Source organism: Myodes glareolus, chromosome 7 (assembly GCF_982192425.1).
Source record: "Myodes glareolus chromosome 7, mMyoGla1.1, whole genome shotgun sequence".
NCBI lineage: Eukaryota > Metazoa > Chordata > Mammalia > Rodentia > Cricetidae > Myodes > Myodes glareolus.
Window position 1 is genome coordinate 99,790,540 of NC_142032.1, and position 27,293 is coordinate 99,817,832.

The 27,293-nt window shown below is 38.6% G+C and overlaps 2 protein-coding genes across 2 annotated transcripts; one reads left to right on the forward strand and one right to left on the reverse strand.

Moving 5' to 3' along the window:
- Positions 1–7,792: 7,792 nt before the first annotated feature.
- Positions 7,793–8,731, reverse strand: LOC125395925 (olfactory receptor 52E8-like). The gene has a single exon (XM_048427682.2). The coding sequence runs from the start codon at positions 8,729–8,731 to the stop codon at positions 7,793–7,795; it is 939 nt and encodes a 312-aa protein (XP_048283639.2).
- A 10,129-nt stretch (positions 8,732–18,860) lies between these two features.
- LOC125395921 (olfactory receptor 52E8) lies at positions 18,861–19,814 on the forward strand. Its single transcript, XM_048427677.3, has one exon. It carries the CDS (start codon positions 18,861–18,863, stop codon positions 19,812–19,814), a length of 954 nt encoding a protein of 317 aa, XP_048283634.3.
- Positions 19,815–27,293: the final 7,479 nt, after the last annotated feature.

Here is a 27,293-nt window from a genome sequence, read left to right on the forward strand (position 1 = left end):
ATAAAATGGTGTAGCTACTTTTGAAGAAAAGAGCATTGAGCAATTCATACAACATACATATTACTTCTGAGACCTATGGTATCTTAATTACTCTTTTTTTCTAATACATGAGGTCTCTGAAATGCTTGGAATATTCCATCTTATGTTATATGCTCATATTTTTTGATGTTCATTTTCACTCACTGCTTTGGGTATATTTCCATGAATGTCCAGTGTCCCTCTAAATGTAATATGCTATTTAAAATCTGTAAATTCTGTGAGATGCATTATACTTTTGATTTCTTATAAATCTAGAGATTTGTTCACTGATACAGTATAGTCAACATAACACAATTAAGCCCAGTGTGATGCTTTGTCTTAGAATTTTCCACACTGTTGCTCTGAACAGTCTGTTTACTCTGACATCACTAGTTTTTAGTACGTTGTGGGGGCTGCGTAATGTTTTAAAAAAATTTCCAGCCTCCATAGCTATTTGGCAATGCTCACATATCTGTCTCAGAGTTTCAATTGCTGTGGTAAAACACCATGACTAAAAGCAACTTGAGAAGGTGCTATGAACCATGGAATCATTCAGTTAATTAATCAGTCTTATTTTACAAGTTCAACCCATCAGATTCAGGAATCCTGTATTGAAGGATTAGGGCAAGATGCAAGGCATGAGGGAATTATTTCCTTGTGAGTAAAGTGATTGTTTCTGGCTGTAGATTTCTCACTGTAGGTCACACCATTCTATTATAAATTTGAGATTTATCTCCCACAGTTCAGCACTCTTTGATTATTTACTTGACACAATTTACCCTATGCATTTGGGATTTACTTATTACATCCCCTAGCTATGTGTGAAAATAGTCACACAGCCAAGAAACCTGCTTCCCATTACCAGATCTCCGTTCCTTTCTTCAGTGTGAATGTAGAGATCTGCCTTCCTGTAAATATCTTTCTTGACGGGTATGTGGTCAGTGCTGAGGGTTCAGATACCCAAGGTCGTAGAATTACTACGCGCCTAAAGTTGTTGATTCTTAGCTGTTCAGATCGATAGAAAAAACAAGCAGGCCCTGGATTTACCTCAGAGATAGGAAAGCATGACCTAAAACTAACATTGCATCTTAAGATTCATAAATCCTCACACTCACCTTCACCTCAGTTTACTGATGATGTTAGTTTAGGAGGTCTACTGACTGTGCATTACTCTCAGGAAAGATATCTAACCATCTATCTACAGTCTGGAGAAAGAGAAACATCCACTGATAGACCTCCAGCCTCAGATCTGATCCTCAAGAGCTTTGGGCCTCCTCCTTGTAAATGATGTAAACTTCAGATCTAAAAGGTCCTTAGAGCTTGCAACGTTTGTATAGAGTGCTAATGGATCAAGTGCCATAAACTTCCCTTGTTTTTGCATATTTCCTGGATACTCTCTATGCCTGCAAGATTTTGTGGGTCTCTATAACTGCTTAAGAACAAGGAGAGTTAACAGGTACTCTTCGGCAGAAGTTAGAGCCGAAGCACCTCCAGAAATGAGCAGAGATAGGAAAATGAAGAAGAAACAGTATGTAGCAGAGAATTGGATACCAATTAGAATTGAGACAGAGAATTAGAGCTAAGAAATTACAGACAGGAGAGAAGAATTAGAACAGAGAACAAGAAAGCACAAAAAATAGAGACATGCTGAAGAGAAGTTGCATGTGTGTTGATTTGTTTCCCTTCAGATCCCCTCAGTTGTTTCTTCCCTCACCAGCTGTAGTGCCTTAGCTGGACCTTGAAAGGGTTTGAGGGGCTGGTATCCCAAAAGAGCCCAATTGGAGGGAGATTTTATTCCAATATACAGCTTTCAGGTCGTACTCTACCACTGAAGGAGGTCAAGACAGAAACTCAAGGCAAAAATCTGGAAGCGGAAACTGAAGTAAAAGCTATGTGGAAATGTCGCTTACTGGATTGTGCCTTATGGTTTGCACAGCCTGCTTTCATATACAGTCCAGGACCAACTGTGCAGGGGTGGCAACACCTACAGTGAGCTGGTCCTACCATGTTAATCATTAATCAACACAATAACAATACCTCACAGACTTGCCTTTGGCCAATTCCATGAAAACAATTTCTCAGTATGAATTTGGAAAAGAGCACAGGATGGTCTATAGAAAGGTTTGGGCCAGGGAGGAAAGGAGGAAATTATTTCATTCTATTATAATCTCAAAAAATAAAAGAAGTAATTTAATAAGAGTTTCTCTTCTGAGATACATCTAGGTTTGTATCAAGTTGACAAAAAGCAATCACTATGCGTATCTTTCTAATATGTCTTCCTCTTAGCAGATGAATATTGTATTCTTGTCTTATAAAATAAAAGATAAATATTAATAAATAATAAGAAGCCATAGAGAGCCCTACATAATCTGAAAGAAAATCGATCATACAGAAAGAAGCTGGGTGATACCTGAAGTGGCTGACACATGCAGCTAAGAAGCTGATCATTTTTGGAGGCCATCTTAGTTTAGATGGGTTCATTGACCAAGGTCTCAGTCTTACAGCACCATTTAAAACCTGAATTGACATTCAGAGTACTTTCCTTTACAGCACACACGAATGCTGTGGCCACTGACCTTGTGATTTCTTTTACAATACTGTTTTTCCCTTTGGCCCTTGTTGAACATTAAGTTGATTTGGTCAGACCTGAAAATCCTTAGATTTAAATTATTAAAAATCCTGTTGTGCCATTTACTTGCTGGAGAATTTTGACTAATTTCTTTATGTTATAAATCAGGTTTTTTTTTTCCTTGTAAAATTGGGGAGTAAATCCAACTGTTTATTTTCAGAATGAACAAGATGAATGGGTGTGAGTGAAGCAGCTCAGAAGGTGGTTGATAGCATCGGTGGTGCTTCCTAGTATTTTATTTTAATGGGACATGAAAAGAAGAGACCATTATTTAAAACGAGGTCATTGTAGTCTAGAAGATGAATGAGCTGTTACAGAAGAATGAAGGGCTGCTACAAGACAGACATTTACACGCAATGTTTGAAGAGAACCAGGCTCTCTTTGTAGTCTTACTCCCTCTGTTTCAGCGACCACAGTTTAGTCAAATAAAAAAAAAAACCTGAATGGCCTCATCGTTTATTCAGGATGTTTCAAGACTGAGACATGAAGGAGGCCAGAGGCTGAGGCTTGCTGCTCTATCAGGGATATTACATCAAAATTTTAGATACAGTTGCCAAAAGTAGTGGGAACTAGGTGGTCAAAATAGATTGGTATGACTTTTAAATGAGAAAGGATATGAAAGAGACAGGAGCAGACAACAGCGAAGATGAAGTTCTATCTGGATGCTGACATTAGTCACACATCCACCCCAGCCCACATGCGCAGGGGATCCTCTCGTTTTTTGCCTGTCATAGAAGTCGAGCAAACTCTACTGATCGCTTTGCTCCTGGGTCAGTTTTCTTGTCTTTGTAATTTTCGTTCTCATTGTAGTATGTGTGTGTCCATGGTTTTATAAACAATAAAGGAATGTGGTTGTATCACAGGAGGTGAATATAGGAAGAAGGGAAGAACAAGGGAGGGAGAGAGAGGAAGGAAGGGAGGAGAAGGGCACAGGCTAAAACAAAGCATACGACGTCTTCACATAGAGCACAGTCCTCACCTTAGCTGTACCAGTCTCTTCTAGCTGTGTTTCTCTGTGCGAAGAATGGTGCTCACACAATCATTAAGAAAAGGGAGGCTTCTGCATCTTTAGCCCTCTTCCTCCCCTCAGCTGTCTCTTCTGTACCTGCCTGAATTATAATGTCTCTTAATATTTTATTTCACAATGCTTATGTAGAATTGAATAGTATTGTGGTCTAGGTTCTTAAAAAATGGCTCTTTCAAGCTTCTGGGCTTCTGACCTCACTGATCCCAATGGAGAGAACTTTAGTGAGTCTAGACATGTCCCAGAATCCCTGAACACAGTTTTCAGAACCCTCTGCGCATGAACTTGTACCCAAGGGTTTTATCCTCTATTCCTCCTCATAGCAGGGTAGAGGAACACTGTGTCAGATGTAATTCCTTAGCTCAGAGGAGGTGTGGTGTGAAAGGCGAGGAAGGGAAGTATGATGACAAGGGAAGATGAGAATGAGTGGGTCTCTTAGGGGAAAGGGGACATTAAGTTTATACCAATAAACTCTCCAAAGTACTCAATGAACTTCATATGGCAAACTACAGAAACTGCTGTTAACTATTGCCATCGTTCACAACCAATAATGCTTTAGACATTTAGTTCTGACTTGTGATTTTACAGTACATATCTCTGTCTTTGGGTCAGAAGGTCTTGCATGTGCAATCAGGATCAGTCATGTGTACTTTCCTTGAATTCTTCCCCACTGACAGTCTTCCACGACTGTTACATGTATGACCTTGTGCTTTCTGTATGTTCATGCCACCCTTACACAGTTTACTTTGCCCTCATTTAGAGTTGCCTGCCATTCTCACGCTCTGTGTGCTGACATTGAAGTAACATTTCACTCAGCTTTGCTCTTCAGTTCACCTAGCACAGTGTCTTGGTTGGAGGAAATGCTCAGATATTGCTGGGTTATATGAACTCCAGAATTAAAAAAAATGGCAGTTCTGTGAGGCACCCAATGCTGTATGATTTTATATCACTTATTCTGAACTTATTATAAAATTATTAATGTCTTCCAGCAGGTTTTCATGAGCACAATTACTATCTTCTCATTAAAACATTAGGATATTTTGTTCAGTTTCCTTTTGAGATAGAAATCTATTCTTAAAGACACCGTTCCTGTAAAGATTTTAGGGATTGGGTATATTTTTACACTGTAACTCCTCAAACCAAAAAGCCTAAGAGAGAACATCCCTCCTTCACATCCATTGACATTTCTTAAACAGTATTCACCCTCATCTTTAAAAACCTAGAAACTCCTTGATGCTTATGCCATAATATGATCAATGGCTAATTTCTAAGATTTTGGAGTCTGCATCAGTTTTACTTTTGTGTTTTTTCGAGACAGGGTTACTCTGTGTAGCCTTTGCTGTCCTAAAACATCAGGCTCCTGTAGACCAGGCTCCTGTAGACCAGGCTCCTGTAGACCAGGCTCCTGTAGACCAGGCTCCTGTAGACCAGGCTCCTGTAGACCAGGCTCCTGTAGACCAGGCTCCTGTAGACCAGGCTCCTGTAGATCAGGCTCCTGTAGACCAGGCTCCTGTAGACCAGGCTCCTGTAGACCAGGCTCCTGTAGACCAGGCTCCTGTAGACCAGGCTCCTGTAGATCAGGCTCCTGTAGACCAGGCTCCTGTAGACCAGGCTCCTGTAGACCAGGCTCCTGTAGACCAGGCTCCTGTAGACCAGGCTCCTGTAGACCAGGCTCCTGTAGATCAGGCTCCTGTAGACCAGGCTCCTGTAGACCAGGCTCCTGTAGACCAGGCTCCTGTAGACCAGGCTCCTGTAGACCAGGCTCCTGTAGACCAGGCTCCTGTAGACCAGGCTCCTGTAGACCAGGCTCCTGTAGACCAGGCTCCTGTAGACCAGGCTCCTGTAGACCAGGCTCCTGTAGACCAGGCTCCTGTAGACCAGGCTCCTGTAGACCAGGCTCCTGTAGACCAGGCTCCTGTAGACCAGGCTCCTGTAGACCAGGCTCCTGTAGACCAGGCTCCTGTAGACCAGGCTCCTGTAGACCAGGCTCCTGTAGACCAGGCTCCTGTAGACCAGGCTCCTGTAGACCAGGCTCCTGTAGACCAGGCTCCTGTAGACCAGGCTCCTGTAGACCAGGCTCCTGTAGACCAGGCTCCTGTAGACCAGGCTCCTGTAGACCAGGCTCCTGTAGATCAGGCTCCTGTAGACCAGGCTCCTGTAGACCAGGCTCCTGTAGACCAGGCTCCTGTAGACCAGGCTCCTGTAGACCAGGCTCCTGTAGATCAGGCTCCTGTAGATCAGGCTCCTGTAGATCAGGCTCCTGTAGACCAGGCTCCTGTAGACCAGGCTCCTGTAGACCAGGCTCCTGTAGACCAGGCTCCTGTAGACCAGGCTCCTGTAGATCAGGCTCCTGTAGATCAGGCTCCTGTAGACCAGGCTCCTGTAGATCAGGCTCCTGTAGACCAGGCTCCTGTAGATCAGGCTCCTGTAGATCAGGCTGGCATCAGATTCACAGAGATCATCCAGGCTCTGTCCCTTGAGTGCTGCGATTAAAGGCATTTGCCACCACTGCCTGACCAATTTTATCTTTTAATATCTTTATTTGTATCATTTAAATGTATCTTTTTGTTGTTTCTTCTCTTAGAAGTATGCTGAATATTTTCTCCATGTTATGACTTCTGTTTTATGTGGAGAATTATCCACAATAACCATACTTTCACTTTTGAAGGATGATTTTGTTATGTATACAATATGATTAGACAAAACAATAAGATAGAAAACAGCAGAAAACGAGTAGAACATTGTATCAGATACTTGCAACATCTAGTAGAAAGTGCCTAGGGAAGCTGTGTTAACAAAAAAAACCCTCATGCTTCTGACTGAGTTCCAGGCAAAAGTTCCTCTGGGTGATGCTTACGATTGGATGTTCCTATCACAGACACTATAAGATAAACATGCCTGGGTCTGAATTGGGGCCACACGCCTAGAAACAGCTTCTTAGTGAATGTAAGCAGCATGCAATAATTTAGCACTAAAATGAGTATTATAGTTTCTCATATGCATAGGTAACACGTATAATATGTTCCTGGATTCACATTAGAAAGGACTCTTGCATTGTGCTGCATTATTTAGCTTCTGTGACATAACCTTTGTTATGTTTTTTGTGCAGTTTGTGCCTTAAAATATTGGTTTTCTCAGTTCAAATTCTTTCATTGAATAAAGAATTATTTTAGACTGGATTACCCTGTTTTAATTTCATGTGCCTTTCCTTTAAGATACATCACAATGTCTCTGTTTAGTTAAAGACAGTCTCACTCACAGTCCCTTATGATTGAAAACTGAGAGTTCACATCCATTCTCTTCCTTATAGCCTCTTATCCTTCATTCAGCTTGACATGTTCATCATGGTCCCAGTTTTCAAATGCTATAGTAATATGTATTTGTTTGCAATGTCTCTTTAAGCCTCTGTTTGTATCACATTTACTAATTTCATAAGGAGTCACACCGTTACCCAAACTCAGAAGGTTAGAAAAATAACATTTCTTTATTTTATTAATTCTTTGAGTTCTTAGTTCACAGTTAGTGTTACCTCTTTAATTACATGACCATTACCTAAATCTACTTCTATCGTGACCAGATGACTTGTTTTTAAACATGTCTCTGAAAGAAATCTTAATACCTATAAGAGATATAGAACTAGACAGTGCTAGCAGCAAGTTCTTCCTTCGGCAAATTAAAGCACTCTTCCTTGAAACCTGCCATTGAAAGACATATTCTGCCAGGTTTCAATAAAGGATATAACATGTCTTCTGCAGGCACCACCAACATTTTTATATATGTATAGTAAGCATATATGTGCTAAACATATTATACATACATATTGTTCCAGGTTTCCATAGAACATGCAACATGCCTTTAACAGCTACCATCAACATATTTATATATGTTTAATAGTTATATCTATATAAATATTATAATATATATTATATGTGTTATAAATACACTTCTGTAGCATACCAGTCACCAGGGAGGCTGAGGCATAAAGATTTCAGGTTAGCAGTCAGCCTGAGCTACACAGTGAGACCCTGATATTCAATTTTAATAAAATTATTATTGCTTTTATTATTAATTCAATTTCTTTTAGACCTTATCCTCCCGTTATGTGAAAATTTACTTCCCACTCATTTTTTTTTAGCCAAAAGACTCTTCACTCGCTGCTGAATCTGTTTGGTTCTGATCCCATAAATGACTGGGTTGAGGGCAGGTGGGATGACTACATAGAGATTAGCCAGGAGAATATGGATATACTGAGGGATGTTATGACCAAAACGATGAGTGAGGAAGGAGAAAAGAGCCGGGCCAAAGAAGGCCAAGATAACACAGATATGGGAGCTACATGTGTTGAGAGCCTTCAGGCGAGCATCTTGAGAAGGGAGGTGGAAAACAGCATATAAGATCCTAGAATAGGAAACTATAATAAGAAACACATCCAGAAACAAGATGGAAATATTCCCAAGACCATAGTAGACGTTGGGTCTGATGCTGGCACAGGCCAGTCGTGCCACACCCATGTGCTCACAGTAGGTATGTGGGATGATTCTATGTCCGCAGTAAGGCAGCCTCACGAGGAGAAAAATGATGGGAGCGATCATGCATAGGCTTCTTACAACCACAACCACAGCAATCACACCAATGATTCTGTTGGTGAGGATCATGGTGTACCTGAGAGGGTTGCAAATAGCCACATAACGATCAAAGCCCATGGCAAGGAGTACGATGCTCTCCATGACTGTGAAGAAATGGATAAAAAAGACTTGAGCAACACAACATCCAAAGCACAGCTCCTGGAGGCTGAACCAGAAGATGCCCAGCATCTTAGGGATGGTAGCAGTAGAGAGACTTAGGTCAATCACAGACAGCATAGCCAGAAAGTAGAACATGGGTTGGTGAAGGCTCCTGTCCGTCCATATGATGAACAGAATGAGAAGGTTTCCAACAAGAGCAATCAAATACACAACACAGAAGGGAAATCCCAGCCAGAACTGTGAAGCTTCCAGGCCTGGAATCCCTAGCAACAGGAAGGAAAGAGGGTGGGCCTCAGTGACATTGGGTGACGGCATTCCTCTGCAGGCTGATGCTGGGCATGGTTTAAAGGCTGTTATCAGTTTCCACGGGACAGTTCATCCATACTTAATAGAGATCTACAAAAATTTAAAGAGTCTTCAAACAATGTGCTGATATTAAATATACATTTCTCCCAAGATCTTTGAGATAAATATACATTTCTCCCAAGATCTTTGAGATTTTCCCCATTCTTCAGCTCTGTATAAGTAATCCTAGTAACAATGCTCACTTGCACAAAAAGTGCGAGAAGTTGATATGCAAGATGTGAACTATGAACTTCTTAAAATTAGTGTTTAGAGTAAGGAAAGATGTGAACTCCCATCGTCTCAAGAGCTCGATATTAGGTGGAGATATTAAAACTGATAAGTACTGCAACAGATATCATTAGTTTGATAATGACTATTGAAAAGCTTTGCGTCTGTTGTTATATGCATGGTGTTTAAGGCAGTTATAACTTGCTGACATAAATTTAATTACATCTGGTTTATGGAGAAGAGATATTTTAGTAAGGTAAACTGCTTCTTAGTATTTTTCATGCTAATAAACAGAAGGGACAAGATTTCATGACAAGTTGAAATTAATCATGTGGCATGGTCTAGATCTGTCTTTCTGTATTTGTTAGCAGGTGTAGTACATAGAGGGGAAGAAATGGGTCTGAGGAAGAATAATTTATACAACATTTCCTCAGTGGAAAAATATGCATGACTTAGGATACTATATTTTGAAGCTATTAGAAAACCATGATAATTATAACACTGTTAGTGTTCCAACAATGAATAAATTAAAAAGGAGAAGACAGTGGAATGAATTGAGAGTCTAAAAACAGGCACACATATCTCATAGGATCTGGGTGTTTAAAATAAAGAGCCTCAGGTAAGAATTTAAGATGGGTTACCAAGAGGAGATGGTGAACTATGAGGCATCTTCCATGTGATGTTGCCTTATGAGAGCATGCTGACTCATAGTTGAAAACGTGTAGCATCAAACTTGATCATCAGCCCGAAGCTGAAGTGCAGAGTTTTAGGGAACAAATCTCATGTCTACCCTGACCTCTGACATCTTCAGTCTCAGGTCTCCAAAACTATCCTCATCTCAAGAACTGACTAGAGGGACTCAGAAAATTTCACTCAAAGCTCTTATGCTCATGCGTAGTTTCTCACTGGAAAAGGATGCTGATTACAGTTAGACCCATTCCTGGGAAAGCCTGTGAGGTTACAAATGTGAGGTACCCACTTTCCTCTCATGGAGTTGGAATGTACCATCCTCCTGACATTGACAACATGTATAAAAAAATATTTCCATCTAGGAAAGGTCATCCAGGTATTTTTGGGAACCTCATAACATAAGCATGACTGTCTGCTTGGTTCCTAGCCGACATAACTTTATACTTTCTCCTTTTCATGTTGACTGATGCCACTTCAGAATAATCTCCATCTCCAAAAAAGTTCATGCTCTAGGTCAGTTTTCTCTACGTATTCATTTTTTTCATAAATTCTTTGAGAAGTTCATGCAATGTATTTTGATTTTGTGACCTGGTTGCACCCCCAGTTAGGCATGTTATTTCCATTCCTCACTTTGACCATGGAAATTACCTCTTGGAAGCTCAGAATAATAAAGAGCTGCACTCTCTTTGTGAAAGTAGAAGTTCTTTATTATAAGTTTGCAAACTTAGCTCCTAAAGTGCTTGTTGGTGCTGATGTATCTGAGCTTTTTGACCTCATGCTTCATCTTCTTATCTTGTACTTAACTGTTAATTCTAATAACCAACTTTGAATTTAACTTAATGCCTCTGAAATATGAAAAATGAAGAGAAGCCAACGGCTAAAACTGATATTGTGTCCTGTTCTATGTCAAAGTATGTGAAGTCAACATAAAGAGTTAAAATGTATTGCTCTGTTCTTTCACTATTATGGCATTTTTATTTGTATATCATTTATTATGATATACATATATATATATATATATATGATATATAAAAGACCCCAAATATAGAAAAACTAAGTAAAAACACACAAAATTTAGTGATATTAGACTATGTCACAGAATTAGATCCTGATTCTACTCTCAGTTTACTGAGCATAAGCATGCCATTCTACATGCCAGGTTTGTGTTTTATGTGGATAAATGCACAGTAGTGTCTATTACTGAGTTGAACAAGTTGAAATTATATATGTTTGAAATTTTGTAGATGCCAAATAATTTTCTTTCCAATGTTTTCCAATGTATTTCCACTTAAACCTTACAGTATTATTATGTGCCATGGTGGTCACTGCTGTGGTATTATGAATCTTATGTAATTTCAGTATAAAGAGATATTTCTTTGCTTGCATACTCTATTCTAATTATACTGTTACTTGTCAAAAGTTTCATGAATATTCTAAATCTTGGTTCAATTTCTGAGAATCTAAAATCTAAGCATATACTACAAAAACTTACCAATATTTCTTTCTTTGTCTGAGATTCATGTAACAATTGTATTTTCAGTTTTAAAATGCAGATACACAGCTTAAAAGAAGCCTTTAATATACCTTAGGCGATATTAATAAAGTGTGTGTGTGTGTGTGTGTGTGTGTGTGTGTGTGTGTGTGTGCGCGCGCGCTCAAGCTCTGGAGTGGACGGTTGGTAACAATGTCTCCAGACACCAGCATCCTTCTAATTACTGAACAGTGATTCCCTTTAGAAGCTGCACCAAGTGAAGAGCTACTTTTGACCAATCTTAGTGAACTATTTTCCTCTATTTGATTAACTGATGTTTTTTTGGTTTCATATATTACAATTGGCAAGACCCATTTTGTCTTTTCCCTTCTTTCTTCTTTCCCAGCCTCCTTTCCTCCTACCCATGTATTGACTGTTCTGTCCACTTTGGACTCTATTGGGAATTTGTACAAGCAGCAGCATTTTCATTCTTAGAAAATATGTACATCATAAAACTTACCATTTTAAGGCTTGCAGTTCCATGGTGCATAGTGCAGTCACAATGCTGTGCTATTATGATTTCTTTCTGATTCCAAAATTTCTTATCTTTCCAAAAGCGAACACTGAAATCATTCATCAGGAAACATTACTTGGCTATCTGTCTTTATGAAATTCTTAAAAGTTCATATAATGGAACCATGCTATGTATCTTGCTCAACTATAAATTCTATTTCTTGGATTTGTATATCTTTCTTTACATCAGCATTACACGCTATACCCTATAGTATTTTTGTTTTGATTTGTTCTTTCTTGGTATATCTTTGTTCCTAATATTTATTGATTTTCATAAATATTTCTTTTAAGTATATCATGCATTTGACCAAAATTAATCTTCATAGCTTCTTAATTCTTTAATTCTTAATTCTTTCCCCATCCTTGCCCATTCCTGCTTGTCTACTTCCTACAGTCTCAGGCACGCTTTCCACACAGACACACACACACACACACACACACACACACACACACACACACACACTTGGATCTACAACTGAGAGGAAAAGGCTATTTTGGCTTTTCTGTGTCTGGTTATTTCACATAATATGATGATCTCAAGTCGTACCTCCTGTCTAGCAAATGATGTCACTGTATTCTTCGTTATTACTGAATAGCGCTATAATGTACACCCATACCACCCTTTCTTTATCGATTCAGTAGGTGATGGGCTCCTGGTCACCATAACTTTAGTATTATGAGTAGTGATCCTTTCTCCAGTGTACACTTGTGTTAGGCTACCAGGCCAGGAAGATGTACCATAGACACAAGGTTGGTATACTCCTTTTACAACAGTTTTTTAGAACAACAAACACTCCAGCAGGGCCTGGAAGAGGGCTAAACTGTGGTCCCTCATAGCTGAGCTGTCCATGTTTATTTTGTTTTTGTTGTTGCATTAGGGAGACTGCCCAGGAACAGCTTTCTGACCCTCACTTAGTTGTGCCTACTTGGATCCTTGGACCAAGCTTGGGATTTTCAATAGTCCCTATTCTTTGTGTTAAAGAACTTACTGGAGACTGTACAGCTACAGGTTGCTTGTTGAGAAATATAAACTGAATCTTGGTGGACTGGAAGTATATTCAGAGCTGGAGTTCAAGTGGCTGCGAGCTGCCTTGTGGGAAATGAACTCAGGTAGTCTGTAAGAGTTATAACTATGTGGCAATCTTTCCTACCCTGTAAGAAGATCGTTGGCACTGGTTTTGGCAATGAGATTTTTTAAATTTGTTCCCAGAAGCATAGGTGACAGCAAAAACAGAAAAAGGCTTTGTGAAAGTAATAACAGAGGGCGCTATTATAGATAATAAAACTTAATTCATAAAAGAGATGAGACAATGCTAAGATAGCAGACAACTGGCTGAAAAACTCTGCAAAGGACATTGGGACATTTCTCAAAGGAAGACATTATGCCCACGGTAGATAAACTTCCCGTTTCTCATTTTCCATTAGTTCTTTGAGACTCTAAAAATTCATTTAATCACACTCACCCTCTCCCCACTTCTCCAGATCCACCCTCTTCCCTACACAAAACTCAACAAGAACAGCTAGTGATGCCCAGATCGTCATGGATCTGTGGCCCTCCACTGGAGCATTGCCAACCACCAGGAACATATTCTGCCATGTGTGAGAACATAGATGGACTGAAAGAAACTATCTTTTGTCCAATGAGCAAACACAGAAGGCCACTGTTAGGTCTCAGTTATGTATTTCCCATAAGGAGATAATATAATGCTGGTTACAAGAGATCAGGAGGTGAGTGAGGCTGGGAAATGTAGATAAAAAGACAGAAAGCTTTGGTCACAGGGGATGGATAAGTTTTGGAGATCATTTCAATAGAGCTGTGACTGTCATAAATAATGGTGTAGTTTACTTACAGTGAGCACATCTTACTACTCTCTTGACAAATCTAAGGTAATTGACTTTTTAATTACTTCTATTTGATCATTTTGTAATATACACAGACATCAAGATATTGTTTATGTACTATAAATATGTAGAATCCTTAATTGTCATTATACTCCATTGAGCCTGGAAAAATTAAAACAAAATATGTTCCCTTAAAAAGTCAGAGTCACCAATCTTTGTTTTCATTTATAATATTTGGCATTGCTAGCTTCTTCCATCATTTTCAAGGAGTTCTCTTGATAAGAGTTCAGTGTTAAGAAGAAGAGAGAAGGGAAGGGTTGAGGAGAACTTGAGGGAATGGGATAGTTGAGATGGAGGAAGGACAGATATGAGAGCAAGGAAAGAGATATCTTGTTTCAGGGATCCATTATGGGTTTAGCAAGAAACCTGTCTCTAAAATAATTCCCAGGAATCTACAAGGATGACCCCAGCTAAGATCCTAAGCAATAGAGGAGAGGGTCCCTAAACTGGCCTTGCCCTGTAGTCAGACTGATGATTATCTTAAATATCACCATAGAACCTTCTTCCAACAACAGAGGCAAACACCCACATTGGAGCACTGGACGGAGCTCCCTAGGTTCAGTTGAAGAATGGAAGGAATGAAAATATGAGCAAAGAAGTCAAGACCACGAAGGGTTCATCCACTGAAACAGTTTACCTGAGCTAATGGGAGCTCACCAACTCCAGCTGGACTGGGAAGGAACAAGCATAGGACCAAACTAGTTCCTCTGAATGTGGGTGACAGTTGTACGGCTGGGGCAGACTGAGGGGCCACTGGCGATGGCACTGGGATTTATCTCTACTGCATGTACTGGCTTTTTAGGATCCTATTCTCGTTGAATGCATACCTTGCTCAGCCTAGGTATAGTAGGGAGGGCTTGGACCTTCCAAAACCCAAAGTACCTTACCCTCTCTTAGGATTAGAGTGGGGTGGGGTGAGAAGGTGTGTGGAGGGAATGGGAGGAGTGGAAGGAGTGGGAATTTGGATTGGTAATTTTTTTTTAAAAAAATCTAATAAATAAAAAAAGAGTTCAGTGTTACTATGTTTCAGAGTCTCACCTTAATTTGCTATGTTGAGGATCATATTTTTGTATTATACTAATTTCTGCTTTTCTTTGCTATGACTTCCATTTATTTTTGTAGTATTTATCTTTGCTTTGTTTCTGATTGCCATTTAACCCACTCTTATTGTTTCTTCCAACATCTGTGACACAGCTGTTGGTGCAGCACATCAGGTTTTACAGGACAAATGCTTCTTCAGTTCCTACTGTGTGAATGTCTGTCATCAGTGAGATGCATTAGATCAACCAGACTCTATCAGAGAAACACAATATTGTGAAGTCGATTAGTCTACCCATGAGCACAATAAACCACAGAAGGAGTAAAAAGGCTCTGTGAAAGGGGAAATCACTGATAATGAAGAGCAGACAACAGCAAGTCTCCCAGAAATGGACTATGAGTTAAACGTTTAATTTGAAATCACAAGTTAGACACTTTCAACCAGTGCAAACAAAAGAATAGTAATTAGAAAGAAGCAAAAGAGCAGCAATACGCCCTTGATCTTGCATCTCGTGTATAGAAAAAGTGACCGAGAGGAAGAATTCTCCAGAGTCTGCACACTACACTCTATCAAGGGTTCCCATGATAGTGTGGTTCTATTCTTAGGGGAATCGGGCCTATAGAAAGAAATAAAAATTCATCATGCTCAGCAAAGACATAATGTGCTCCAGGGTTATCCAAACCGATGTTTTAGAGAACTTTAGAAACCAAGGTAAGTCATATCGTGTTAAGACTTCGAAAAAATTTCAGTATCTGCCCAGGCAGAGTGAAGTGATAGAGGAAAGGCGATTGTGTAAGCACCAGATGCAGAATAATTACACACTCATATGACCTCCCAGGCTGTATGAGCATACAGACTCTTACATGTGAAACTAATGAAAAACCTGAAGATGGCTTTGCTTCAATATGTCTTTTTTTATTTATCTACTGTGCCTGGTCTTGTGTAAGTTTATGTATGTCTGAACTTCAAGAAGAGATAGACTGTACTTCTCTGTTTTCAAGATACATCAAGGGGATCTAAGCCATGTTTTTTTTCTTTTTTTGAAATTTAATTTACTATCATTTTTCATTTTACATACCAATCCCAGTTCCCTCTCCTTTCCCTCCTCCCCCTCCCTCCCCTATTTCCCATCCCACCCTTCATCCACTCCTCTGAGAGGGTAAGGTCAATTGTTTTGAGGAAGGTCCAAGGCCCTTCTTAGAATATCTAGGCTGAACAAGGTATCCATCCAAAGAGAATAGGTTCCCTAAAAGCCAGTCCAAGCAGTCGGGATAAGTCCTGGTGCCACTGCCAGTGGCCTTGGATTCTGCCCCAGCCATGCAACTGTCACCCACATTCAGAGGAACTAGTTTTAACCTTTGCTGTTTCCTTCCTTGTCTGACTGAAGTTGGTGAACTCCCATTAGCTCTGGTAAACTGTTTCCGTGGGTGTACCCATCATAGTCTTAACCTCTGAACAAAGAGTTCTAAACCACTAAACCATGCTTTTTAATTAGTGAATTTATGTATAAGTGAATCATGATGAATGGGTCATTAGAATACACACTTATGAAACAGGACCCAGAAAATGGAGGCTTCTATGATTCTATGATAGACAGTTGGCCATGAGGTTTCAGAATTAGGTACAGAAAAGAAATTTCATGTGCGTATTTCTGAGTGGGCATGGGGATGTGTAAGAACATGATGCTCTCCTGAGAGTTCCATGGGCATATGTGTTTTTCTGTGGTAGGTAGCCTCAATACTGTACTCATTTTCAACTCTATGGAGTCACCGCTGTTGACCTGGATAGCGGTCAGTTAAGAGTAATTGGTCAGCCCACTGAGTCTTACTAAGGTCACTGAAAGGACCACAGATCCCCTTTTTATGTATTGAGTAGTCAGTGTGCTTCCATTTTCTCCACTTTGATCTTACTCTTCATCTAGAACAAAATGCCCTCTCTTCTTTAACTGCACTGTTTTCATACGGGGGATACTTCAAAGGAGATAGCTTATTCTGCAAAGAGTTTGCCTTCTAAGCATGAGGAACTGAGTTTGATCCTCCACATCAGATCCTCCAGAATTTCACCCTGGAAATTTTTGGCCTTTAGCTATAATATCAGGACTGGGGAAATGGACACAGGTGAATCCCTGGGGCTTGCTGGCCAACCAGCTTAGACTTCCAGGTGAGCTCTAGGCCACTGGGAGAATTTGTGTTAAAATAAAAAATATTATATTATAAAATAAAATAAATAACATAGATGGCACCCGAGGAAAAACATTTAAGGTTTATATATGCATATGGATACACAGTCATGCCCACCCTCACACATATTTGTGTCCCTGTGTGCATCCACAGGCCTGCAGTCCCACTCCTGAGGTTCCAGTCTTCTCATCGGACTTTTTCTTTACCCCTTCTGTTCTTATGTTCTTCCAAAACATTTTCAGTACAAGTTAAAAATGTCCTATTTGGGGATTTTGCTTTTTGTGCCACAAATTAGTATGTCTAAATGGAAAATATGGCCAGTTTTACCTATCTCTGTGTTCAGTTCGTCTGACACAAGTATTTGTAGAATCCCTGGAAATCATAATGCAGTGAGCTGTAAGAATGCATCCTATGTAATGCCATGTGTGCTCCCGGCAAATGAAGAATAGAACTATAGCTTATGTCAGATACCTTCATGTACAAAATTTAAGGACTTTAACTTTTTCCCCTAGTATCAGCATCCTACAAGACACACACACATATGCACACACATGCGCACACACACACACACATACACATACACATGAACACAGTGTTCCTCAGTTTCTAAAATTGCCAAATTATTTTTCATTTCTGCTATGTTTAATGAACTTTAAATGGACACCTCTACACAGGCACGTGGGTCATCATAGGTTTAAAGTAGAGACAGTGTATCCTTAAACATTTTTGTAAGTTCAAGGGAGAACTCAATTTAAAAATTTTTTTTTTCATACAATATATTTTGATCACATTCTTTCCCTTCTCCAAATCCTTATCAAGTCTCTCCCTACCCACCCACATTAACCACAACCAAAGGCAGGTTACATTCATAAAGATTTCGATAGACACCTTAAATTATTTAATTTAATTTAATTTAATTAAATGTTAAATCTGAATATATTCTTTGTGTATCATTACACATAACATAGCTACTTTCACATTATTAGAACAATAGCTTTTGTAAATGTGTGCAGCAATGAGCTTAAGGCTTGTTTTCTTCAGACGTTTAATTTAGTACTTGTTCAGAATTTACTATAGTAGCAGTATTCATTAAACACGGCAATGGGATAGAATCAGAGAAGGAACTGAATGGAATATCTTGAGTATTTTAGTCTCTTCTCATGTATACAAGGTAGATGTATATTGAGAAATTATGTAGCTCTCTCTTCTAAAAGTTGTCCGTGTCTCTGTTTCTTTACTGAATATGTTTATTTATCAACTGATCAAATGAAAACTTTGTCTATATTAAGACAATCTTTTAATCATGTTTTTTTAAATCATAGTTACAGAACAAAATGATCTTTGTCAAGTAATATTTTTCCTTTGTCTTTGTCTACTTTCCAAACCTGGTGAGACTTTGTGATAGAGTTGTAATGGATACGAATGATTTCTTTCCATAATATAAATCAAAACACCTACAGTTTCATCTCTTCATCTAACTACAAAAATACGAAGAACTTCTACATGAACTTTCATGCAACCAAATAAAAGAAGGTAAGTTGTTTATTCTGCTTCAGAATCAGACCATCACACACAGACAATATTGTACACACATTTGGGAGTTTTATCTTCTAAGATAGGGAAAGATCAAGATAAACAACGCCTGAGTTACTCTTATGATTATTAAGCAAAAGCATATGTAACAACCTTGTACACCAACTTTGGAACTTCATCCTCCCCACACATTCCTGACCACACTGCCGTTTTCATTTCTTCTTCTCCCTCTTCTTTGTATTAGTCTTTGCTATTACATGAGTTCAGTGCAGTAATGGTGGGTCTATAACTGATGCTTTGTGAAATTCAGGAGGCTTATGCATAAAACAAAGAGAGTATTTTTTACCTCTTTCTAAAAATATGAATAGAAGATTAAAAGGTTGTTTTTATATTTGACCAGGAATGAAGATAAAGGACTAAGTCGACAAAGAATCATACTAATCCAACATCAAAACTTATCTGCATTCAGCACAGCATGTGTCCATGACTGAGAGGATGTCCCTGTCTAATGACTCACAAGTCCATCCTTCCTCATTTCTTTTGCTGGGTATTCCAGGGCTAGAATATGCACACATCTGGATTGGATTACCCTTTGGTTTTCTCTATCTCATTGCAATTCTAGGGAATACTGCCATTTTATTTGTGATCCAAACTGAACACAGTCTTCATGAGCCCATGTACTACTTCCTAGCCATGTTGGATTCCATTGACTTGGGTCTGACCACAGCCACCATCCCCAAAATGCTGGGCATCTTCTGGTTTGGACTCAGGGAAATATCTTTTGGAGGTTGCATTTCTCAGATGTTCTTCATCCACTTCTTCACCGTCATGGAAAGCATTATGTTGTTGGCCATGGGCTTTGACCGCTACATCGCCATTTGCAAGCCCCTTCAATACACCGTCATTCTCACCAACAAAATCATTGGTGTCATCGCAGGTATTGCTGTCCTGCGCAGCCTATACATGGTTGTTCCCTTGGTGTTTCTCCTCCTGCGGCTACCCTATTGTGGGCACCACATCATCCCTCATACCTACTGTGAGCACATGGGCATTGCCCGTCTAGCTTGTGCTAGTATCAAAGTCAACATCATGTTTGGTCTTAGCAACATTGTTCTCTTGTTACTGGATGTGGTTCTTATTTTTCTCTCCTATGTCAGGATCCTCTATGCAGTGTTCTGCCTGCCCTCTCGAGAGGCCAGACTCAAGGCTCTCAACACCTGTGGCTCTCACATAGGTGTTATCTTAACCTTTTTTACTCCAGCATTTTTCTCTTTTTTGACACATCGTTTTGGCCATAATGTGCCCCAGTATATCCACATTTTCTTGGCCAATCTTTATGTGGTTGTCCCACCAGCCCTTAATCCTGTGATCTATGGGGTAAGAACTAAACAGATTCGGGAGCGAGTGCTGAGGATTTTCTTCCAGAAGGATCACTAACCAATTGTAGTTTGAAGAGTTTGTTCCAGAATTTGTCTCATGTTGTTAAAAATAGATTCTAGTCCATAGAAAATTGGAAAAGGGATAGAAACACTGTGGGGAAAAATTTTATTTTAGTGTGACTCAAACATCTTATATTTCAAGATAGTACTGAAAATATTGGAATCCTCATGGAAAAATCTATTTTTGCAAACATTCCATTAATATTGTTAGATCTTGAACATGGTCCTATATTTAGGACTGTTCCCTCTTTTGCAGTAAAATTATTAATGTTTAGTAAAGCTAAGTGATATATTTGAATTTCATCCTTAGCAGGAAGGACTAATTTAGGCCAAATAAGATTCCTCCAATTATGACCACTTCCCTTTTCTAGAATTTTGCAGGATTTAATATAATGCAGAATATTTTTGTTTGCTTCAGAGCCATTATGGATAAATTAACAGACTTCCAGAATGATGGTATAATGGTAATAATGATGATAACAACTTACCCAAATATAACATGACATCAGCTTACTACAAATATACCATAGGCACAAAGGTATTGATAAGAACATTCATTCATTCATTGTATTTACTGGGATCCTACATAACTGTTAATGTAATTTTCTCATGCACATAGAGAAGCAAGCAGAGAAAAGAAGTTAGTGTAATGGAAAACGGTGAAAATGTAGGTTTGATATAGCATGAAATATACACTCATAAATAACTATTTAGTTTTAGTTTTATTTGTTGAATGAATAGTATTTACAATGCATTTGATACAAATTATATAATATATGACAATACAAATATAATGTGTGTAATATTTATATGTACAATATACTATGTGTACATATATATATTCAGTTTTCAAGTACCATATGTGTTTCTTTCTTGAGCAGTAGAATGATTGAAGAGAGTATGTTATGTAATCACTTTCATAGGAAAAGAAATGGTTAGTTTAAAAGTAGTATATAAAGGTTTACTTTTGGAAATTTAGAAGGTCTCAGAATGGATAGGGACATGAAATCCCAGCAGAAACTAGAACTACTGGTGAACGATGGCTTCTAAAAGAGGGAGAGGAACTTCTCTTCAGGAATGTGGGCCCTGAAATACTACTCATTTCCTGCAGATGGTCCTATACCCATGCATATGTAAATGGACTCAGTGTGCTGACAGTGAAAAGTGGTGGGCGGATACAGGAGGAATTGGATGGGATGGAATGCACCGTGGATTTGACCAAAACACATTATATGAATGTATGAAATTCTCAAACATAAAAATAAAGTTGCATGAAAACACTAGGAAGGAAAAATTTTAAAGCTACTTCTGTATTTATAGACTTCACATATATGCTAATATTTTGGAAAGTACAATTTAGAAATAAAAATAAGGATCTAAAATTATTTTGGAAAAAGATGGTTTTAGGACAAAGGCCTTAAAAATTACGCTCTGCGATAACCAAGGCAGAATTACTCAGCAGATGCACTCCTGTGCTCACAGCAGCTGGGTTTGTGTGCACAAGCTCCACACAAGACTGGGCCTGTCAGCATCCTGCCTTGGAGAAGAGGTAAGAGATCTTCCCTTTCTCTGAGAACTCTGACAATGGTAGCGTAGGAATTGGGTATGTAGAACTCATGAGACCTAACTCCTCCCTGAGTATCAAGAAGCAGTTAATGATCACTAGGGGAGGGGTCATGTAACCACCAGTAAGGAGTCCAGGCACTAGTGAGTTATCCCTCACCCTGGAGCCTGTAATAAATGTTAATAAAATGCTGTGGGTTACAAAAAAAATTGGAAGAAAAGGAAGAAAAATGTAAAAATACAAAGAGAAAAAACTGAGAAGAGAATCAGTGAGAGTGGAAAGGGATAAAACAGGGCAATAGGAGGCAAGTATGATACAAATTCATTATATACATAAATGAAAGTATCATGATGAAATCTATTATTATTTATAATTAATATATGCTGATAAAAGAAGATAACTGAAAAAGGCCAAAAATGGTGCCGCAGAGTTCACAGTGGCATGTCAAGGGAAGAATAAAGCACTACTAATGAATACTACATTAAACTTAGTTGTTATCATCCTATTTAATTTCTTTATTATTTTTATTTTAAAATGTTTAGTGCTTAAACAAGAATTACATACAGTAAAGGTATACAGAGTGATCATCTGGCATATGCATACATTATTGAGTTGATGTTCGTATCTTGCAAAATTTATACTGTTCATTGATTTCTAAAATATGTTTATCTCATAAATGAAGGTTTTGTCTTCTGATCAGTGTACTTACATTGGCTCTCTTCTTGGTTGTGGATAAACACTGCTCAACTCTTTGCTTAACAGGGTTAATGGTCTTACAGTCTACAGGCAAATGAGATTGTTCGTATAGTACAATTTACCACACTGAGGTCTATTTATCACTCAGCATAATATAGCCCAGTTCTGACTGATGCTATCTGTATCGACTGATATCATGTCCATAGACTCATAGCTTTCTGAATCCCCTCCTTTTGTTCTCTCTCTCTCTGTATGTATGTATATTTGTATCCATGTATGTGTATGCATGTATGTATATGTGTGCTATACATATTTAGTATCATCTGTAAAGAAAACACCATTTTGGGGCAGCATTATTGTTTTTGCCTCTGCTCAGAAGTGATATAGAGTCATCTACTGGTATGGGAGGTTCTTCTGTCTATGTGTTGATTTAATTGGTTAATCAATAAAGAAAACTGGCTTGGCCTATAGCATGGGAGGAAGGAGGCAGAGTTAGGAGAAGCCATGAATCTGCTGCCTGAGACAGATGCTGGGAACTTTAGCTGGTAAGCCATAGTCATGTGGCAATATACAGAATAATAGAGACAGGTTAGTTTAGGATATGAGTTTAGCCAGAAATACACTTAAGCTATTGGTCAAATAGTATTGCAAATGATATGGTTTTCTGAATGGTTATTTCATGGCTGGGCATCCGGGGCGAACAAGCGATCCTTCCTCCAACAACCTACTGTTTATATTTTGCTTCATCACTGTTGAGATGTCAGTGTAGGTTTTAAAGTCAACAGCCGTTAAAGTTGCTTTTTTGCTCATAAGTAAATCAATCCCACGGGCAAGGGAGATGGTTCAGTTTGTGGAGTACTTGCCTTGAAAGCTTGAAGACTTGAGTTAGAATATCAGAACCCATATGGGCAAACCATAGGAATGGTGGTACACGCTTGTACTCCCAGTGTTGTGGAGGCATCAACAGGCAGGTCCCTAGAAATCCTAGCATACTTGGTGAATGCTATCCCAGTGAGAAACTATTTCAAAAAAAATGTTTGCACACACTTTCACACATGTATAAATATACACTAGAGAAGAAAGCCAGACTTCACAACTCCATACATCTCCAGTCAAGCATAGTATATATTATTCCACTGATGGCTCAAATAGTGAATTTTTACCTGAATTTTTAGTTTTTATCGTGAATCTTCTAATTCCCTTCTAAAGGCAATTGAGATGGAATTCTTTAGAAATTTACTGGTTTTAACCAAAGGGTATCAACTTGAGAGTGGATGGGGCATGAGGGAGTTTGAGGGAGGGTAACTGGGAGTGACTGGGGGACAGAAAAGGAGGGGGAGTGATGTAATTCTGTTTCAATTAAAAACATTTTAAAAGAAAAAAAATTTACTGGCTTTCTGAATTTATGCAGAAATAATTATCTGAATACTATGCTTGGAAGCTAATTATTTGCATATTTATAAGTGACTAGTATAATCTGTATAAATAACAGTTTCTTGGGGGGATGAAATAAAGATATGAAATGCATCTGAGTACACAATCTGGATAAAACGGGATGACATTCCAGATCCCAGGAAATCCAAAGTCTCCAATGGTTGAATCCATCATGGAGCAAGAAAATGTTTTCTTGAAAACTGGCCCAGTCATGAGAGAATATATAACAGTCCTAGATAACAAGATAGGGAATTCACATTGGCTCAGATGTTCTTGTGCGATCAATAGCAACAGAATAATTAGAAATTAAGAAGTTAAAAATAATAGAATTGTGCAAGTTTAGGAGCTGAAGGTAGAAATTCTGAAATCCCAAGGGGTCTCTTGAAGGTGTGCTTTTTATGCCCCAATGCCCATACTGAGAATTACATATCGTCTATGTTGTCTGATCTCAACAAGCCCCAGGGGAACAACTGTTCTTATTCAAGGAGGAAGATTTTAATTCCAATATAAATTTGGATCTTAGTTTGACAATCTTGGAGTAGTTATTATGACTGAAGAGGTGTCTACAGCACTTCTGTCTGAAGTTGGTGTGGTGTGATTTTGATCATAAAATTGATAAGGATTGAAGTAAGATCTGTTGATTTAATCTCTTCATTACTTGTATATAATTCAAATATTAACTTTGAAGAGATATAATATTTTATATACTTATGTCTACCTGGTAGAATTTCAGTAGATAACGCTGTTAGGTGTTTTGCTTGCTTGAATTTCTTTTTACAATAAGCATAGCTACTTTGAATGATGACAGACTTTTTTAAAATTCCAGCTAAGTGTACTGTTGACTTTGCTGCAATGCTGTTCAATTTCTCTTTCTCCCTCTCTCTCCTGATTTCTTTTCACTTCACTCTCCTTCTCCCTTTGTCACTGCTTCTGCTTCCTAGCTCTCACTTTTAGACAAGTTCCACTGAAATTTACTATGTTACTGATGATTTGAAAATATTTTTGTTTAATGTTGAAGTGGTATTCTTATTCTTTCCAAATCACACATTTTCTCTTTAATTCTTTGTAAGTCATGTTGAAGAACAGAAGTGACTCAGTCCTACCCAACCCCAACTGTTTGTAGGTAATATCTGCAAAACATACACTGAATTTGCCACTCTGATGTGTATCTATGTGGTTTCACGTCTCTCTCTGTGTTGGCTCTTCTGTTGCATTCTTCCAAATTAAATTCTGCTATTCCAGCATTTAATTATAACAAGTAGACAAAAAACACAGCAATTAGAAATATGAATTTTTTAAAAAAATATCATAGCTCCTTTTCTTCCCATAATTTTAGCAACTAACATGATGCTAACTTCCTTTCCTGGTCTAGAGTCTACTCTCCCTTTCCTGGATAATGAAAAATGCCTTTTGTTATTGCTGTTGTTGCAGTGTTGGAGACTGAACTCAGGTCCTTGAACATGGATAAGAACTATACCATTGAGCCGCAGCCCCTATCTCTAATACTGGTAGTCTGAGGTGAGTGGCTGCTCCAGCTTAGGTTTACTCATTGATGGGTGGAGGAACAGCTCTGGTTTCATAGAAAACTTCCCCCACCCCCAATATCAGAGAATGCTTGAAAAGACACGTCTCCAAGCTTTTTGCTTTTGTGTTTGTTCTTTCAGTACTCATATTTTTGAAATCTAGTTTTTATCATTACTTTTAGAATTTTATATATGAGTAATATAGTTACATGATTTTCCTCCTCCCTCTAACCCCTTCAGAAACCCGCTTGTTCCCCCTCAATCTACAACACTTTCCTTTAATTATTATTGTTATATATAAAATATATTACATATACATATAAATATACAAATACAAGTTATTGAGTCCACTTAGTGTTGCCTTTATACACATGTTTCTACATAGTTCCCAAGTTTTTCCACTAATTCTAAGTCTGAATGAAGATCTCCTAGGAAAAGTTCTCAACAGGTGACATACAGAATGAAGTTGTTTGCAGCAATTCTATCTGACTCCTTTTCTGGGTCTATTTCTCTCCTATCCACATATCTCCTATATTTTCTAGCAACATATATTTTCTATGTTTTTCTGGTGGTAGATTTTGCAAGTCTCTGTCATTATCTCTTTTTTTCCTTTTACAATCCTACTGGTTTTGACACCGTAATGTGAAGCAAAGAGTCATGTATGCTAAAAGAAAGTCAACATTGTAAAGAATGAGCTGTCTCAGATTTCAGAAAATACACCACTAAGAAACCTTTTCACTGGTGTCACATCGATACAGCTTGCACAATATGCATGACTTTTTATGTGATAAGCTATATATAAATTAGTCCATCAATTATAGTTGACTTTCTATTTCAGGTACATTGCCATGGTCAGCTGCTTCCTATACTCAACCAAGTACACTTTCAATAATCTCTCTGTTATTTCAGGCTTACTGAGAAACCCATTGTCATGAAGGCTTTTGATGAGATGCATCTCTCCATATACACACAGAGTCCTCTTAGAAGAGTTCATTTACATGTTTCTCCATCCTCAGATACCAGATATATTATGCTATTCTGTTATTATTCTTTAACATATAGGACTTTTAACCAAGAATTAAAATAAAAAATTACTAAATATTCAATCTCTTATTAACAAATACATTTTGGGTAGCAGCTATGCTTCAGATGTAACAATGGACATAGCAATGAATAGAACCAATTTTTCCAATTCTGCATGTCATAATCAGTTAGGGATTATGGACTGATTAAATAGTTACAGAATATGTTCTGCAGCATTAGTTACAGAAAATGTTCTGGGAGAATCAGTAAAGGCCATCTGAGAATGAGTGCATCCTGAAGGACCGACAGGAGGGTCATGCTGGTTCCTCATTTCTGCTCCTCATACCTATGCTGGACCCTCCAACAGTCACATTTCCATGTTTAGGAATTTCATTTTCCCTTTCCTCTAACAAGGCCGTGCCTCTCTCATTCCTATCAATTTTGACTTTGATTTCCTATGCTCTCAAGTTTGTGTCATGATGCAGCATCCTTATTTCCTCGGCTCACAGAAATGTGTCCAGCCTCCTTTCCCTTCCCTCTGATTATCCTCCTTACCACTCTTCCACGCCAATTTCATGTGTTGTGTTTTTAAGCTCCCCTGGTGCTGGCTATATATGCATGGGTACAGGACAATCTACTGAAAAGTGGGTAGCTTTTCAGGGGCCACATCTTTGAGGAAAACTCTCCCCTCCCTAGCAGTCATCAGTTGCCAATAGCTCCTCATCTAGTGGTGGGACTTCACGTGCCTTCTCTGTCCACAATATGATTTTGATTGGCTTGATGTTATGCAGATCTTGTACAAGTAGTCACAGTCTCCGTGACTTCATGTGTATAATAATGTTGTCATGCCTGGCAAATACATTTTTCCTGCATATGTCTACCTCTTATGACTTTTGTAATCTCTCCGTCTCTTTCTCTGTAATGATCCCTGAGCTTAGGAGGGGGAAGGGATGTCCTATTTAGACTTGGGTACTTCATAGTCTCTTCTTCTCTGAACATTAACTATTTATGGGTTTATGAACTAACCATCTTCTACTTTTAAAAATCAAAAAAGAACTTAGGGGGCATATTATTTCTTTTTTCTTTTTTTCTTTTCTTTTCTCTTTTTTTTTGAGACAGGGTTTCTCTGTAGCTTTGGAGTCTGTCCTGGTACTAGCTCTTGTAGACCAGGCTGTCCTCAAACTCACAGAGATCTGCCCTCCTCTGCCTCCCGAGTGCTGGTATTAAAGGTGTGCAC